The sequence below is a fragment of the Lissotriton vulgaris genome, chromosome 3_1 (genome assembly GCF_964263255.1).
Source record: "Lissotriton vulgaris chromosome 3_1, aLisVul1.2, whole genome shotgun sequence".
NCBI lineage: Eukaryota > Metazoa > Chordata > Amphibia > Caudata > Salamandridae > Lissotriton > Lissotriton vulgaris.
The window spans coordinates 450,029,704-450,043,203 of NC_141689.1; the positions used below are offsets into that span (position 1 = coordinate 450,029,704).

A 13,500-nucleotide genomic window follows, 5' to 3' on the forward strand; every position below is an offset into this window, starting at 1 on the left:
CATGCGTCCAGAAAACTCATTTATAAACGTGATCTGAAGGTAAATTCACAACCGAGCGCTGAACTTTTCAATTTCACAAGTTTTCTCTTTTACAGCGTTTTTTTTATAGTTTGTCTCATGTTGACAAAGGCGTAGATGGCTCGAGAAGAGAATGAGAAGTAACAAGACCCCGGAAGACCACTCAACCCTCAAAACCGTTGTCACAGCACACCAATATTTCATTAGTACAACAAATAAGGCAGCACTACAAAAAGGAGCAATGCCATTGCACTCAACAGCAAATAACTTTTTGCCATGGTCGAAGAATTTGCCAAACCCATCACAGAGACAGCAGACATCCCACCCTCCAAAGACCTCTGCAACAATCTCTGCACCTTCTTCCAATGCAAGATTAAGGAGATCTACAACAGCTTCAACAGCCTCGATACCCAAGACCCTCTCACCCTTCCCGCAACTGCCGCATCCAACTACACCGGACCCCAGCAGACCCTGCTCAGTTGGACTCCCCTCATCGCTGCCAACACCTGGAAGATTATGAAGAGCAGCCACTCCAGAGCACCCGTGGTCCCCTGCCCGCACCACTTCTTTAACAGAATCGGCACCTCCATCGCCCCAGGACTCTGCAGCACCATCAACTACGCCACCTTCCTGAAGACTGGAAACATGCAGAGATCAACCCCTTGCTGAGCAGAAGGACCTCAAGAACTTCAAACCCATCTCTCTGCTCCCCTCCCCAGCCAAGGTCTTGCGAAGGATATCAATGCCCAACTTTCAGAGTTCATAGAAGCAAACTACATTCTTGTCCTCTCCCAATCCAGCTTCCGAAGCAACCACAGCACCTAGACCGCCCTCCTTGCCTCCACAGACGACATCCGCACCTCCCTCGACCAAGACAAAACTGCAGCCCGCATCCTCCTGGACCTCTCGGCTGCCTTTGACACCATCCCCTACTAAGCTCTAAGCACAAGACTCCACGGCGATGACATCTGTGACAAAACCCTGGAATGGATTCACTCCTTCCTTACCGGCCAAACGCAGAGAGTCAAACTACCACTGTTCTACTCTGAACCCACCGAGATCAGCAGAGGCCCACTCTCCAACATCTACATGGCCCTGCTCGCAGACATAGTCTGGAACCACTGACTCCACATTATCTCCTATGCCGACAACACCCTACTTATCCTTTCCCTTACCAACGAACCTTCAGTCGCCAAAAAGAACTTCCACAGCAGGATGAAGGCTGTCACCACCTGGATGAAGGACAGCTGCCTCAAGCTCAACTCCGAGAAGACTGAGGTCCTCATCCTGTGCTCCATCCACCTGGGACGACTCATGGATGGCCCTCAGATATTGGACCCCCCCCCACCAACCAGGCAAGAAACCTCCACATTATCCTGGACTCCTCGCTCACCATGAAACACTAGATCATTACTGTCGCCTAATCCTGCTTCCACACACTGCACCTGCTTCAAAAGATCTTATAGTGGATCCAGAACGAGTCCAGAAATACAGTCACCCATGCGCTCATGGGCAGCAGACTCGACAATGGCAATGCACTCTACACCGGCATCACCCAGAAACTCCTCAAACTGTAGAACATACAGAACACCTCTGCCAGACTTCGCCTCAATATCCCCCGCCCCAGCCACATCACCAGTCACCTGAGAGACCACCACTGGCTCCCAATCAACAAAAAAAACACCTTGAAGCTCCTCACACACCCCTACAGAACCCTACACAACGCAGGAATACGTTTTTGACACAGCACTGGAAGGGGACTAGTAGCAGCATGATACACAGGCGCATGTACAGACCCAATTCTTTCAGACTCCAGTTAGATGTATCGTTAATGGCACTACCCTCATTAGTATGTACATGCACACACGCACATGTTGAAACTCCATTCGATGTATTTGGGATTATGTGGGGTATGTTATGATATTGTGTGATGGAAGTACTGTAATGTGCAGGTTTGATGGTAAGTGAACGTGTAATGCTGTTAGTATGAGTGTGTGTGTGATGGTTTCCACAATGCATGACAGGCTTTTTTCCCCATTTACTTTCACATTGCCATGCCGTATTGCTTCACGAATGTATACCTTGTTTGCTTGGTAGCCCTGTTAAGTACTTATTTAGGTTCCAGTAATTATTTACATTTGGGATGCATCGTCATAACAGTTTTTTCAGGAGACTGCATTCTTTACTATGAGTTTTAGCTTTCATTAAATGCGGTTGCAGGGACTGCTACACTCGACAGTGACTGCTGGGCAGGAATGAGAGGTGGGCTAGCCATGCCGATCTAAAATAAGGCTGAATAGTAGCAGAAGCCTAACTCCCTCCTTTCTGCGCTACCTGTTGTACAGTACTTGGTATCCTATACTATTTGTCTCTACTTTGTATTCTTAATGGGCGGTGTGCTCGTTATTATTGGCTGGTCACAAAGAACCCTTTCTTGTTTCTGCCTAATTGTGGAGTGTATTACTTATACCTTGCATCGGCATGAACATAGTTGAGCTACAGCATGCCATAATGAGTTGGATCTGTACAGTGCTAAATCTCAATTCAGTTTGCCCAACATCTTAATTCTAATTAGGGAGGGAACCTCTATCCAGAACACACGGCTGCAAAATGAGTATCTTTCTGTTAATGCAGTGGACCCATTTGCTTATTGAAAATGGCCAAAGCGTGGGTGTTAAACAAGTTCCGTAGAACACCGCACATTGTTGATGGTAAGCATTGTCTAGAAGAACATCACGACTGAGTGCGAGTCCTGGTGTTTTGGCTTTGTGTGCTCTGGAGGCTGCATGCTCCTAATTCCTTATGCCTGTGAGAGCGGACAGGCTTCTCTCCTCTTCTAACTGCTTGTTCTCATATCCTGCTGCAAACAGGCAGCACTATGACGGCAGCTGGGTTTGGCCCACCGTTGGTGTGGGTTGCAGTCAAGAGGTGAGGAAGAGGGCATCGGTTGCGACCACTTTGCATCAAGGTGTAACAGTGTCAGACCTGTTAGCTGCACTGTTTTACACGAAGTCTGGAATTGGTGAAGAAAAAAATGCAGTTATTTGTCTCATGGCTTGTGCTGGTCATTGGTCCTATCGGTATGTCATACACTAGTTCATTAATTCGTACACCAAGTGTATGCACCACTGGGCACTAAAATGAAAAACTGCCTAAAAGTCCTTAATATAATGACTCTTCCATTATCGATTTCCATTGGAAGTCCTAAAATCTCTTTCCAAGAAGCTGTTAACCAAAGCTCCTACTGTACATACATTTGTTTACACATTATCTGTCAACATGCACAAATTGTTTTATTTTCTCTCCTTGTCATGCTTGATGTAATTGTAAATGGTGGTGTTTAACACATTCTTGTGTGTAGTGCACATTCAGTAAACTGTATAGCTGTAGTATTAGGACTAAAAAAATTACACCTGCTTAATCCCCTTCTTCCTTTCATAGGCCGAATACATCAAGCTATGGTCACATCTCTAAATGAAGACAATGAAAGTGTTACTGTGGAGTGGATTGAAAATGGAGACACTAAAGGAAAAGAGGTACATCACATACTTATTAATGTGTCCTTTAACCCTATCTGTATCGGGTTTTGTTATTTTTTTCTTAAAGTCAGAATGGAATAGTTTGTCTGTGCATATTTCTATCAAAATCTTATGATTTGGGCAGATGGATTGCAAAACATGGTTATTTTAGACAGTTTGCGCGGTAGTCGCAGGCTAATGGAGTGCTGGAAATATGGCGGCAGAGTGTGCCATTGGCAGCTAGCTGCTTGAACGCCTAGTTATTTATTTAGAAAATGTACATTGTGTTGCTTGTCGCTTAGTGATTGCTTAAATGCACTGTGCAGATAAAAGTGAGACTGTCGATTAGCGTGTGTCTGTTTGTCTGTAGTGCATGACTCCTACCCTATGTTCTTCATTCACCAACAACTTTGTGTATAGCCAGAGGTTTGCCTGAATAACTCAATTTTTAGGAGTTTACTGAAACACAGATAGTTTGGTTCGGCCCTCAACAACAATGGAGCCAAAGACTTTCACAGCTTTGGGCCGTTAACGCCCAGATGTCTTCTTCGAAGTTTTGGAGTAGATGCCCAGAGTTCCTCAGTGTTTTTGAAGTAGGAAATTAGGAAAATAATGACGAAACGCACATGCAGATACCTTATGTGTTAATCTTTGCTCTTCTCCATGTCCTGTTAGGTTTTGCTGCTTCACTCCCTGTCCCTATTGTCCAAGCTTCCTCTCATGCTTTATTGTTCTGCATAGCTGCGGAATGTAAATAGAGGAAGTGGTGCTGAATGTCTCTGTTTTCTGAGGAGACCATTCACAGAGGGATCATCCTAGTGCTGTTGGAAGAGGAAGACTGTTAGGATCTTGTACACTCTGTAGTCACCATCTGGCAGAACGGACATCGTCAATTTAAAAAGGAATTTCTCATTAGTTAAATGTTTTGTATTTTTGATGTTCTGTGTGCAGTTGCATGAATTGGTTGGGGGCAGTGTTGCCCCATACTGGGTCCCACATTCTATGGAGACTTCAGACCAGTTGTCTGAGAGTAGGGTGTGGGAAAAACAGAATCGCAGACCTAACCCTTTTATGGTGTAGGCAGGTGTTTGTTTAGCAACTCCCGGGTAAGAATTCTTTGCTTTTGGGGAATATCATCCGTTGAGAAAAAAATAGGTATTCAAGAAAAATTAAAGACTGCTTCAGTGTAGAAGAGTACTTATCCCAGGAGCCTTCCCAATTTCTGATGGGTGTTTAGGTAAGGACTTTGCAAGAGGAACTGGAAGTACCATTGCACCGGGTTTAGATAAATGTTTGCTAGGAATGAATTCAAGTGATTTCACACCCGGGAGTTGAACGAGTCTTCAGTGTTGCAGCCTCCATTTCTCTCCTCCCAGTTGTCTATAGTTAAAATGATATATTTGTCAAAATATTCAGGTTCACTTTAGTTATGTATTCTAGTCATCCTGCGTGGTTATGTGTAAAACTTGCAATAGAGCTTGTGCTTCCCTCAATTAACTCGATCAGTTACCTCCGGCCATTCCTGCAGCTAGCAGTATTAACCATGTTCATTCTGATCCTGTGTTGAGCCGAATGTTTTAGCAAAGAAATGAGAGAAGCTTGCCTCTGATATTGCATTTTGCACTGTTTTGTCAATGTGATTAAAAAGCAAAAAGTGCTATCTTCTAACGATGAGATGCATTCTGAGAAAAATGAATTCATTACAATTAATCCTGGCAAATAAATATTCTGCTAGCTCTGAAGAACCCATGTAAATAATAAGCCACTTTGTAAAACCCGGTGGGCCAAGGCAATCACTTTGAAGAAAGGCTCAGAAGTATTATTCAGACTTGTTCCAAAGGGAGAAAATAGCCTGTCTAGATTGCCAAGTTTGGTTGTTCGGTTTAAGCTTCTAAATGCCACTCCAATCACTCAGATTGATGCTGTAATCTAAGGAGGCAAAGTTGCATATGAATGGGAGTCCTGTCGGACTCAGTCAAGACAAAGGATATCCTGTTTATTACATTTAGTGAAGTAGCAAGACATGAAATCTTGTGCCGCAGCAATTATTCGTATGGCATCCAGAACAGATAGAATTGAGATGAAAATGTACTCACAGTGGCCATGCTGGCATGGGTGCAGTTATAAATATATTCATTTTGAGTATGCATTGTTAGATCTTATAAGTGGCGGATGCATTTTATAATTGCTGCTTTTTAGATTTGTTGGTAGTATCGAGGCAAGCAAGCCCCTAAACCTTCCATTATACTCTTGTCTGTTTTCTATATCTAGAAGTATTTTATGACTTAGTGCATTGCAAACATCTGTCTGATTTGCAATGTGTTTGGTTAATAACCAAGTTAACTAGTACAGTGGGGACACAAATGAACTGAGCTCCTACAGAAAACACCATTCTATTCACTTTGTTTACTTCAAACCCACCTCCTCGCATCTTCTAAATATGTTATGGAATCTGTTGGTGATACAAGCTGGAGGCAGACTAGTCAAGCCAGATGATCTGTCTCGTCCTCCTGCTTCCACATCCTCCGTAAGACCTTCAAATGGATCCCCCCTCAAACTCAGAAAGATCGTCACTCACGCCCTGGTCACCCTCGACTACGGCAACCCACTCTGTGCCGTAATAAACAAAAACTTCACGGCAAGTTACAGAACATCCAAAATGCTGCCGTAAGACTGGTCCTCAACCTGCCAAGCCACTGCCACATCTCCCAGCACCTGCGCACACTCCACTGGCTCCCCATTGAAGCTAGAGTCCCCTTCAAGATGCTAACCCATGCTCACAAGGCCCTCCATGACACTGGACCAGCATACCTGAACAGCAGACTCAAATTCCACGCACCTCAAAGCTCCCGACTATCAGCCCAGCTCTCCTATGCCATGGTCCCCCGCACCAGAAAGACCAGATCGGGAGGCCACTCCTTCTCCTTCTGCGTGGCAAGTGCCTGGAACGACCTTCCGCTCTGCCAGTGCCTGGAATGACCTTCCGCTCCACCTCAGACAGATAACATTGCTCTCCATCTTCGCAAGAAACCTCAAAACCTGGCTCTTCAACAGACCCCCTTCTTGATGGATTAGAACCTGCGAACGCCCCCACCTCCCACCCCCAGCGCCTTGAGACCCTTACGGGTGAGTAGTCGCGCTTAACAAACACCTGATTTGATTTGATGTAATCTGCTGTAAATCAAATATCTTTTTAAGATCCGTGTGGCCCATCAAACCTCAGTATGGAAAAGCATGATCAAATGAACAAGTTGTATTTTAAAACTGAAACAACAAAGAAGTGCCAGAGGGTCTACCCAAGAAGTAAGGATTTACAGTGTATAAAGTGCAGACAAGGGACAAGGGACCCCTAAAGCTGACCTGTAAATTGTGGTGTATAATGACAACCTGAATAGATGGTCAGAATCACCCATCAGTCACCACTCGAAACCGCCCTTTATCATTTGGGATATTTTCAGAACCATCCATGCAGGTATGTATTACTCAGTATTAAAGAGACCTAGATGTGAAAAGGTCTCCTTCACTGAGCAAACAATTGTATGGTCGGCCACACCTCCGGGCTAGTGAATGGTCAAAATGTGGTGTGACTGGGGAAGTGCAGTGCTAAAAATGTGAAAAATAATAATAATGTGTGTAACTAAAATTGGATGAGGGAGCACAGAACAAACTTTATTCGGATGGTGCTCACTCCGCCAATGTTAAAAAATTGTTAGACAGTTAGAGAAAATACACTGTCTAGAGGTGGAACTGGGTCGACCTGTTTCAGCAACCAAGGGACACAATTGTCCTTGCTTTCATCAGGACCTTAACAACAATTACATGCTACTGCATACATAAAAATAAATAAGTGACAACTAAAAATAGGTGTAACAGACAAGTACAGAGATCACCTGCGGTATCCAAGTGAAACGTCTTGTCTTTGACTCACAGCTTATGTCGTTCACTGAAAGGTCAGAACACAAGAGGGTTACATGTCCCATGTACTGGCTTCATACAAACAACCTCACATTTGAGCCAAGTCTAATAAGTATAGACCTTAGACTAAGTATAGCTGAGGACGCTGACTTTAAACACTCAAAACAGTAGTGTGATAGGTATAACATATTTGGATATATAATTTATATGCCACAACGGACAGGATCACATTTTACCATAGCTTGTAAGTAGTGAAGGCCTCACCCCACCTGGTTGTGGCTCAGGGTGAAGCACCGCTCTATAAAACATAAAGGAAAAAACGTATTTCTAAAGTGCACAGAAAACGCCATATCCAAGTAGCCTTCAAGTTTAAAAACCAAAATGTGTGAAGTTGTGCTAATTCGCATCAGATTGCAAGAGTCTCTCACGGTATGGGAATAATTTCGGCATGTTATATAATATCCCCGGGAAAAGACTCTTATCACAGCTTACGCTCGATATACCAAGCGTATATATAGAGACCTCTATCACAAGGAGACCTACAGTAGGCTGCAGCGTGAACAAACAGTATGCGTCTGCTCGTATGGTAATGATTCATATCAGTTTTACAAGGTTCTCAAAGTTAGTTAGCAGTCTACCGTAAAACAGAGACTCGCGTATCAAGAAACGTGCAAGCAGTAGGACTGAAGGCTCGCTCTCGATTAACCTAATCTTGGACGCAAGAGAGAAAGGGTAACCGTCATACCTTTCCGTCGGTACTTCCTTGTTGCCGTCTGGACTAACTGGGGAGGCGCCGAACCTTCGACGGAGAACTCAATAAAAGCTCGTTCCTGATTGGCCGTCATAACCACATGACTTACTCCACGCGCCACATGATTGGCTATTCGGCGTGATGGGTGTAAGTGTAATCGGCATTGGATATTAGGCCGTTACCATGGGTACCCTTCATGTGTTGAACAACGAAAGTTAAAGAATCAAAGCGGCGTTCTGACCTTTCAGTAAACGACATAAGCTGTGAGTCAAAGACAAGACGTTTCACTTGGATACCGCAGGTGATCTCTGTACTTGTCTGTTACACCTATTTTTAGTTGTCACTTATCATTTATTTTTATGTATGCAGTAGCATGTAATTGTTGTTAAGGTCCTGATGAAAGCAAGGACAATTGTGTCCCTTGGTTGCTGAAACATGTCGACCCAGTTCCACCTCTAGACAGTATATTTTCTCTAACTGTCTTTAACAATTTTTTAACATTGGCGGAGTGAGCACCATCCGAATAAAGTTTGTTATGTGCTCCCTCATCCAATTTTAGTTACACACATTATTATTATTTTTCACATTTTTAGCACTGCACTTCCCCAGTCACACCACATTTTGACCATTTACTAGCCCGGAGGAGTGGCCGACCATACCATTGTTTGCTCAGTGAAGGAGACCTTTTCACATCTAGGTCTCTTTAATACTGAGTAATACATACCTGCATGGATGGTTCTGAAAATATCCCAAATGATGAAGGGCGGTTTCGAGTGGTGACTGATGGGTGATTCTGACCATCTATTCAGGTTGTCATTATACACCACAATTTACAGGTCAGCTTTAGGGGTCCCTTGTCGGCACTTTATACACTGTAAGTCCTTACTTCTTGGGTAGACCCTCTGACACTTCTTTGTTTCGTATCCGTGGGGGGCGTGTCCATAGCTAGGTCTCTAAATATTCCCCTGGGTCCTACCTCACCGTAGTGTTTTTTGTATTTTAAAACTGCACAGCAAGTCCATCTTAAAGTGGAGTTGAATCCGAAAGACATTGAGCTGTGGTTAGCAAGGATGCGCTGTTCAAAATGGGATAATGGACTAGGGTGATGTGAGAGTTGGATAATAAGAGAATTTTGTACAGTGATAACTTACCCATGGATAAATGTTGGGTTTTAATATTGAGTTGGAGAATAGCTGCAGCATGAGGAACGGTCACTATGACCGTGGAACCAAAGAGAGTGTATATGGATACCCAGTCAAGATGGGCAGTAGCCTTTGCAGCTTTTAAACAAGGCACAAGACTGTCTCTGATTTTTCTGTAGTAGTTCCACTTCCCTGTTGCCCGTCTGAAGCACAGAGCTACCCCTTCAGGGGTCGATTCAGGTGCTAAAAAAAAAAGTCCTATCATGTCTACATCAAGAGCTGAGGAGCTTCTGATCTTCGTGATCCTGCACCAATAACTTGGAGGAAACCCCACCTTTTTCATGGCAATAAAATGAACGTTTTAAAGTAATCTGGCAATTGTTAGGGTGTGGAAAGAACTAATTTTAGCTGTGCAAAAGTTTAGTCTGCTTTCTGGCCCAATGCAATGGTTCTGGGGTGTTTACTTTAATCTTGGAGAGGCTTAACTATAGTAGCTAAGCCCACTTTGAATAAAGTGTGCCTCTGAGAGATGACCAATTATGAACGGTTTCGATCTAGTTTGCTGGAAGTTGGTTCTCTCCTGTTGAGATGTTATGATCTAAATAGCAAACGGGAGAGGAGACAAAACTAATTTCTCCCATGAAGCCGTATGCACCTTTTAAGCTAGTTCAGAGATGAGATGCAGTCAATCATCCTTGCGTTGAGTCAGACACAATCAATTGCATATTGATCTAAAGTAGATCCTTTTGGGAAGATGAGGATTATCAGATCTTTCTTCAAAGATTCAGGGAAGATGGATGATGATTCAGTAACTCCTTGTGGAAGTCAACACCACGTTAATGGGCCCCGTAAAATGAGAACCTGAAGGCACCCTTGTTGCCCTGATGCATGCAAATAGAGAAAAAGGCAAAGCAAAGATCTGAAACACAGAACCATTTTATAGTAGCTGAAGTACAGTGGCGATGTGATCTCAGGGTTAGGCACTGCTCGAAACCTGGGCATTACAATGTGTTAATAGCTTTGATACCTTGTACATTTCTGTTTGTGTTCGTACCATACTTTATCTGTAAAATAGGAGTAGGTCACACAATTTCGACTGACATTAGGACCCCTTGTTTTATCAAAGCATGGATACCAGGTTGAATTTGTTTACGCCTCAGAGTGTGACGGCTCTGCTGACTAGACATAACTAAACATCACTTGCAAGTTCAAACTATAAAGTAGAAAGCACTTTATCTTATTTTTTTAAAATTGTTTTTGAAAGTTTTATGTAGCGCGAACAAGATCTTTGCAGATATCGGAGCACTTTACAAAAACAAGGGGTAAGAAAAATAGGAGTGTTTAACAGACTTTTTGAGCACAGAATAGCTGTAGGTAAGACATGGGTAGCAAAATAGGGTAGGTACATCAAGGAGCATAGTCGATTCGACAAACAAATAGTACAAGTAGGTGCAGAGTCTCAGATAAATCAAAGTAAATGTTCAGGTGAATTTAGCCATGAGGATAGCTTTTACTTTCTTCTTGAAAAATGCAGTGGAGGAGATAAGTCTGGTTTCTGGAGGGAGTGCATTCCAGATCCTGGGTGCCGTTCCTGAAAAGGAGCGCTTATAAGTTTTTTCCTTCCGGAATCTTCGAGGTTTCTGATGATTTTTTGTGCTTCTAGTGGCTCTTGAGCCACCCGAGATTGTCCGCTTCTGAGTGAGGTAGCTGGGCGAGTTGTGGTGTACAGCCATGTGTGTCATGCAGGCAATTTTCAGATGGATTCTGGCTTCAAAAGGCAGCAAGTTCAGGGATTTTAAGTCTGGGGAAATATGCGAGCGTTTTTTTGATCTAGTGATAAGTCTTGCTGCAGCGTTCAAAGAGGTTCATAGGGGTGCGGTTGTTGATAGACTACGGAATCGTTGCCTTCTGCGGACTCCCCCTATCAGAGGAATGACTAGGGATTGTACTGCAGTTTGGAAGTCCTTAGCTGGGAGGAAGGGTTTAAGTTTCCTCAAAGTATTGATTTGGAAATTAACTCCCTTAGTTGCCTTGCTGATATGATGTTGCATATTAAGATTGGCGTCAAGGGTTATGCTTAAGGATTTCGCGGAGTCCACGATGGTAGGTTGGACATTGAGTGCAGTTAGGTGCTTAAGCCATGTTTGAGTGGTGGAGATTTTCGCGGGAGGTGAGATCAGAAGGAACTCAGTTTTCAGAGCATTGAGTTTGAGGTGATTTTTGGCAAGCCATGATTGGGTGTTGAGTTCAGAAGTTTGATGTCTTCGGGGGATTGTAATTTGAGATAGAGTTGGGTGTCGTCAGCGTACATGTGAAAGTGTACATTAGATGCTTGTAACAAAGTGGTGAGTGGCTCCATGACTAGGTTGAACAATGTAGGGGATAGGGAAGATCCTTGTGGGACGCCTAATGTTACAGGCACAGGTGGGGACATAAAGTTGTTGTTCTTGAATTTCTGAGACCAGTTATGCAGAAAGGAAGTAAACCACTTGAGTACAGTCCCTGATAGACCAATTCTGATATTTAACAGCTCGAGTAAGTTCTCGTGTTTGACGGTGTCAAATGCTGAAGAGAGATCAAGTAGGATGAGGAGGCAGGTATCGTTCTGATCTAGGATTTTAGGGCGTCATCAATTATGTGTGTCATAGCTGTTTCCGTACTGTGTCCTGCTCTGAAGCATGATTGATGAGGGTTTGAGGAGGTCAAACTGATCAATGTGTTTTGTTAATTGGATTGTACGCATTTTTTCAACAGTTTGGCCAGCGTGGGGATATTGGTAATAGGACGGTAATTGTTTAGGTCAGTAGGGTTAGCTGTTTGCTTCTTGAGTATAGGCGTGACTTGTCCCACTTTGAGGGAGTCGGGGATGAGTCCTTGTTGAAGTGAACTGTTGATAATTTTGGTCCAAAGTGGGAGGATCAATGCGATGAAGTCCTTTACGGCGTTAGCATGAAGGGGGTCTGTGAGGTGATTAGAAGGTTTCAATGTACTAAGCAGTTTGCCAATTGTTTCTTCTGAGTAGGTGTCAAAGGACGACCATGTGGCATTGTCTTTTGGTTCAGTGGGTGTTATGCTGTGGGGGCTAGAGTAAAGGCTTACGTCATTGAGGAGATCGCTCTTGATGTTATCAGTCTTTAGATTAAAGAAAGTGGAGAAGTCTTCACAGGATGGTATATCGCCCATTGTGCTATGTGATTGTTGGGGTTGTTCCTTGGATTGTGTTTTGATTAGCTCAAACAGTTTTCTTGACCGTTTTTTTGCTTGGTCGAGCTGGAGGCTAAAGAAATCTAATTTTGACAGTTTGATTTTCCTAAAGTAGGCGTTTCTGTTTTTCTTAAGAGCTTTAAGGTGCAATGCCGAAGGGGCTGATCTCCAGGTGCGCTCTGCCAGTTGCATGGCACGTCTATTTTATTTATTTATTTATTTTATATAGCGCAAACAGCTACCCAACAAAGGGTTTCCTGGCGTTGTGATTCAGTGAAGAGTAATTGGACAGCTGACTCAGACGTTAAATAGCCAGGTTTTTATGGCTTTTCTGAATTTGATGTAATTAGCCTCTGAGCGCAGAGCTTGTGGCATGGAGTTCCACAGGGAGGGACCAAGGTATGCGAAGGATTTGCCTCCCATGCGTGATAGTTTGATTTTGGGCACAACAAATTTATTCGCTGTTGCAGATCTCAACGTCCTAGATGGAAGGTAACATTGTACCAGATTTCGTAGGTATTTAGGAGCTTTGTTTGTTGAGATTTTATGCATGAAGCATAGTGATTTGAATTTGATTCTGTTCTCAATTTTTAACCAGTGCAATTCACGTATGAGTTTGGTAGTGGGTGCATGGATAGGAATTTTACCTAACAGTCTTGTAGCTGCATTCTACACAGTTTGCAGTTTGCGGACTGTGGCTTTGTTGGACCCCAAGTATAGCACATTGGCGTAGTCTAATCTTGATGTTATTAGGGCGTTAATGACAGTTTTTTTAGTATGATCCGGTAGCATCCAGCAGATTTTCTTTAGCCACTTCAGGATGACGAAACAGGTGGCTGATGTTTTAATGGCCTGCTGGTGCATACTGAGTGTGTCATCAACAAAGCCTAGGTTTCGGGCCTGGTTAGTTGGAATTGGAGGAGAGCCCATTTCCGGGGGCCAGTGTTGGGGT

General features: G+C 43.5%; 1 protein-coding gene across 5 annotated transcripts in view; it reads left to right on the forward strand.

Annotated features, from left to right (window-relative positions):
- The window catches only part of KIF2A (kinesin family member 2A), a 525,241-nt gene that overhangs the window by 93,776 nt on the left and 417,965 nt on the right, over window positions 1-13,500 (forward strand). For all 5 annotated transcript variants that reach the window (XM_086960677.1, XM_086960679.1, XM_086960678.1 and 2 more), the window contains exon 2: window positions 3,460-3,554. In XM_086960677.1, the coding sequence (XP_086816803.1) occupies window positions 3,460-3,554 (95 nt within the window). The remainder of the gene's footprint in view (window positions 1-3,459; window positions 3,555-13,500) is intronic.